At 40.6% G+C, this 3,488-nt stretch overlaps 1 protein-coding gene across 1 annotated transcript in view; it reads right to left on the bottom strand.

Moving 5' to 3' along the window:
• Nucleotides 1-3,488, bottom strand: part of LOC106867686 (protein unc-13 homolog D) — a 162,546-nt gene that overhangs the window by 82,930 nt on the left and 76,128 nt on the right. Inside the window, exon 7 of the mRNA XM_014912629.2 lies at nt 525-806. Within this exon, the coding sequence (XP_014768115.2) occupies nt 525-806 (282 nt within the window). The remainder of the gene's footprint in view (nt 1-524; nt 807-3,488) is intronic.

The raw sequence follows: 3,488 nt of genomic DNA, 5'->3' as shown, positions 1-3,488 counted from the left end.
CGCCGTAACTTAGCAGTTCAGCAAAAGGGACGATAGAATAAGTACTAGGCTTACAAAGAATAAGTCCTGGAGTTGATTAGCTCAACTAAAAGGTGGTGCTCCAGCATGGCTACAGTCAAATGACTGAAACAAGTAAAAGAGTAAAAGAGTAAACTAACACCAGTCAAGTGGTATGAGGGACAAATACAAACAGAGAAACACATGCACATGAGCATACACACTCACACACACATGCACACACACACACCACAGACATACTCACACACATATACCATGGGCTTCTTTGAGTTTCCGCCTATCAAATCCATTCACAAGGCTTGATTGGCCCCGAACTACAAAAGAAGACATTTGCCCAAGGTACAATGCAGTGGGACTGTACCAACAACCATGTGATTAGGTGGGCTTCCACACAGTTTCCATCTACTATACTCACAACACTGAACCCAAACCCACTTGCTTGCAAATGAGCTTCTTAACTACACAGTATTACACCTGCAGCCATAAAAAAAAAAAAAATTACATACAGACGATTTCTTCCAGTCTTTTCTTGTGAGTAGATCCATCTTTCTTCTGATATCTCTACTCATCCTTCCAACAACTTCCTGCACTAGAAGTTCGCTTTTCATAGCAATTTCTTCCTTGCAGTTGTCAATAAGTCGGTACAAAGTGTTCAGACATTTCTCACCAATTTCATCAGAGTCATGTAGTTCAGACATCGCTGCTGCTGTTTTCGCCCACTCAAGGTCATGTTTCAAACTGTCTAGGTAGGAACTGACATGCTGAATATTATTCAGTGTAATACATAACTACAAAAGATAATGAAAGAGAAACACAGACGCAAATTATTTATCATTAAGATGTTATTTATTGTTGCTATGGCAACAAAAAAAAGAAAAAATATCAATCATGTTTATCATTGTGAGAAGATTCGCAATTATAAATTTATTGACAGTTAACCTCACCAATAAAGTAAAACAGTATGTGATGTTTTGCGATTAATTTGTATTGTTGTGACCTCAGTAAAGGTCACGCGTGACCTCTAATGGCCCCAAGCTTTTGTAGTTGTTACGTAGCCCTACCCCTGTTCCCCAACCATGTCAACCCTAATTAAACAGCCATATGAACAAAGGACATTCCAACTGCGATCATCTTCTCAATTAGTATATCTAGATGAATGTATTGTTCCTCATGTGTTAATCATTCTTTGCGACAGAAGATGTAAATGTCTTTTAACCTTTTATTTTTTATTCTTTACTTGCTTCAGTCATTAGAATGCAGCCATGTTGGAGCACTACTTTGAAGAGTTTTTAGTCAAACAGATCAACACCCATACCTTTTTTTTTAAGCCTGGTACTTATTCTATCAGTTCTGTTGCCAAACTGCTAAGTTACAGGGATGCAAATAAACTGACACCAGTTGTCAAGTAGTGGTGGAGGACAGAGACAGACACAAAACTATGCACACACATGCACACACGTATATGACAGGCTTCTTTCAGTTTCTGTCTACGAAATCCACATACAAGGCTTTCGTCAGCTTGAAGCTGTAGCAGAAGACACTTGCCCAAGGTGCCATGCAGTAAGACTGAATCTGGAACCATGTGGTTGGGAAGCAAACTTCTTACCACATAGCCATGGCTACTAAACTCTGGTATAGAAGCTTCTTTATTGGCTTAACTAGATCTTAGTTGACTCTAGCTCCATCAAAGATTAACTAGGCTCAAGGAAAACCCCTGTGGAATACTGCTCCTACCTCTGGGACAGTAATGACACAACACACAAACACCCTGGATTTATTAACCCTGGCCCACATCCTGAGGGACACAGACCAAGATCTGCATATGAGTCACTTGACTTAGTGGAATTCAATCACTAATGGACATGAATAAAACCTAAAGCACCCAGAGGTACTGTCCCTTCTCTCTTGTCTTTTCTATTGCTATTACAATGGCCTCTGTTTCTTGGAGCTGGCTGGTCTCATACCACCACCACTCAAGTACTCCACCCCACTCCATCCCACTTGACTTTCCACTTCTAATCACACTCGGTACATCCTACTCCCCTCTGCCCCATTCTAACCATTATCTCCAATCCTTTCTTCCCCAGAGCATCATCCCTCTGGAATCTTTTCCTTATCTCATGTCTTTCCTGCAGGTGTTGACTTGCAACGGTTTAACTGGAACATTAATAGCATCAAACTCACTGGTTTGAGAGGATCTATAATGAACATTGATAATGTCCTTTCTGCCAGACTCAACAAGCAAAGAGAAAAGACCAAAATGATTCTGAACCTGGTACAGTTTATCATTCTCTAAAAGGCACAATAAAACATGACATTCCAGAGAAATTAACCAGGAACTCGACATCCCATGAAAAAGAGGATCAAAGGTTGTTCCCTAACCATAGGCTCATAAGGCTGGTTCCTGGATTCTCATCATCATCATCATCATCATCATCGTCGTCGTCGTCATCGTCGTCATTGCTTAACTTCCGCTTTCAATGCTGACATGGGTTGGACGGTTTGACTGAGGGCTGGCGAGCCAGGAGGCTGTACCAGGCTCCCATCTGATCTGGCAATGTTTCTACAGCTAGATGCCCTTCCTAATTCCAACCACTCCGAGAGTATAGTGGGTGCTTTTTACGTGCCACCGGCATGAGAGCCAGTCAGGCAGTACTGGCATCGGCCAAACTTGAATGGTGCTTTTTACATGCCACCGGCACGGGAGCCAGTCAGGCAGCACTGGCAACGACCACGTTTGAATGATGCATTTTACGTAGCATATATATTTCCCCAATGGATGGGATGCTAGTCCTTTGCAGAGTTACTCACTTTTGCCAGCTGAGTGGACTGGAGGGGGGGGTGAAACAAAGTGTTTTGTTCAAAAAACACAACGCATCACCCAGTCCTGGGACCAGAACCACAATTTTATTATCATGAGAGCAATACCCTAACCACAAAGCCATGCATCTCCACCCATTCCACATGACCATCCAACAATGATCAATATAAGAGGTTATTTCAATGAAGCAAAGATGAAAAGACTCAACATCATGATACCTAACTGCCTCCCTGTCAACTCTAGATAATGACAAGACTACCATCAGAGGTTGTCTAAAAATAAACCCCCTAAACAAAAAAGGCCTGAACAAACCAAACATCGTTCCTGCGTAAGAGACACAGCACAAGTGAATCCAAATCAAAATTCTTTTAAGGCTGTGACAGTGCTTATATTTGAATTTCCTATTTTATCATTATTATTCCAAGTTGGAACAATTGTAGATTTATAGAAATGATTCTCACATATTGGTTATTTAGAGTCTGTAATTATCTTCAGATATTAACAGTCTTTGCATTCTTTTCCTACTTTTTCACATCTGCAAAGATATTTTAAGACTTTTTCAGCTGGAAAAGGCCAAAATAAGTGGTATGAGAGATTTGCAGATCAGCTTAGAAGAGAAAATAATAACGTTATATATATATATATATAT

Source organism: Octopus bimaculoides, chromosome 1 (genome assembly GCF_001194135.2).
Source record: "Octopus bimaculoides isolate UCB-OBI-ISO-001 chromosome 1, ASM119413v2, whole genome shotgun sequence".
Taxonomy (NCBI): Eukaryota; Metazoa; Mollusca; class Cephalopoda; order Octopoda; family Octopodidae; genus Octopus; species Octopus bimaculoides.
This window is presented reverse-complemented; position numbering and strand designations above follow the sequence as displayed.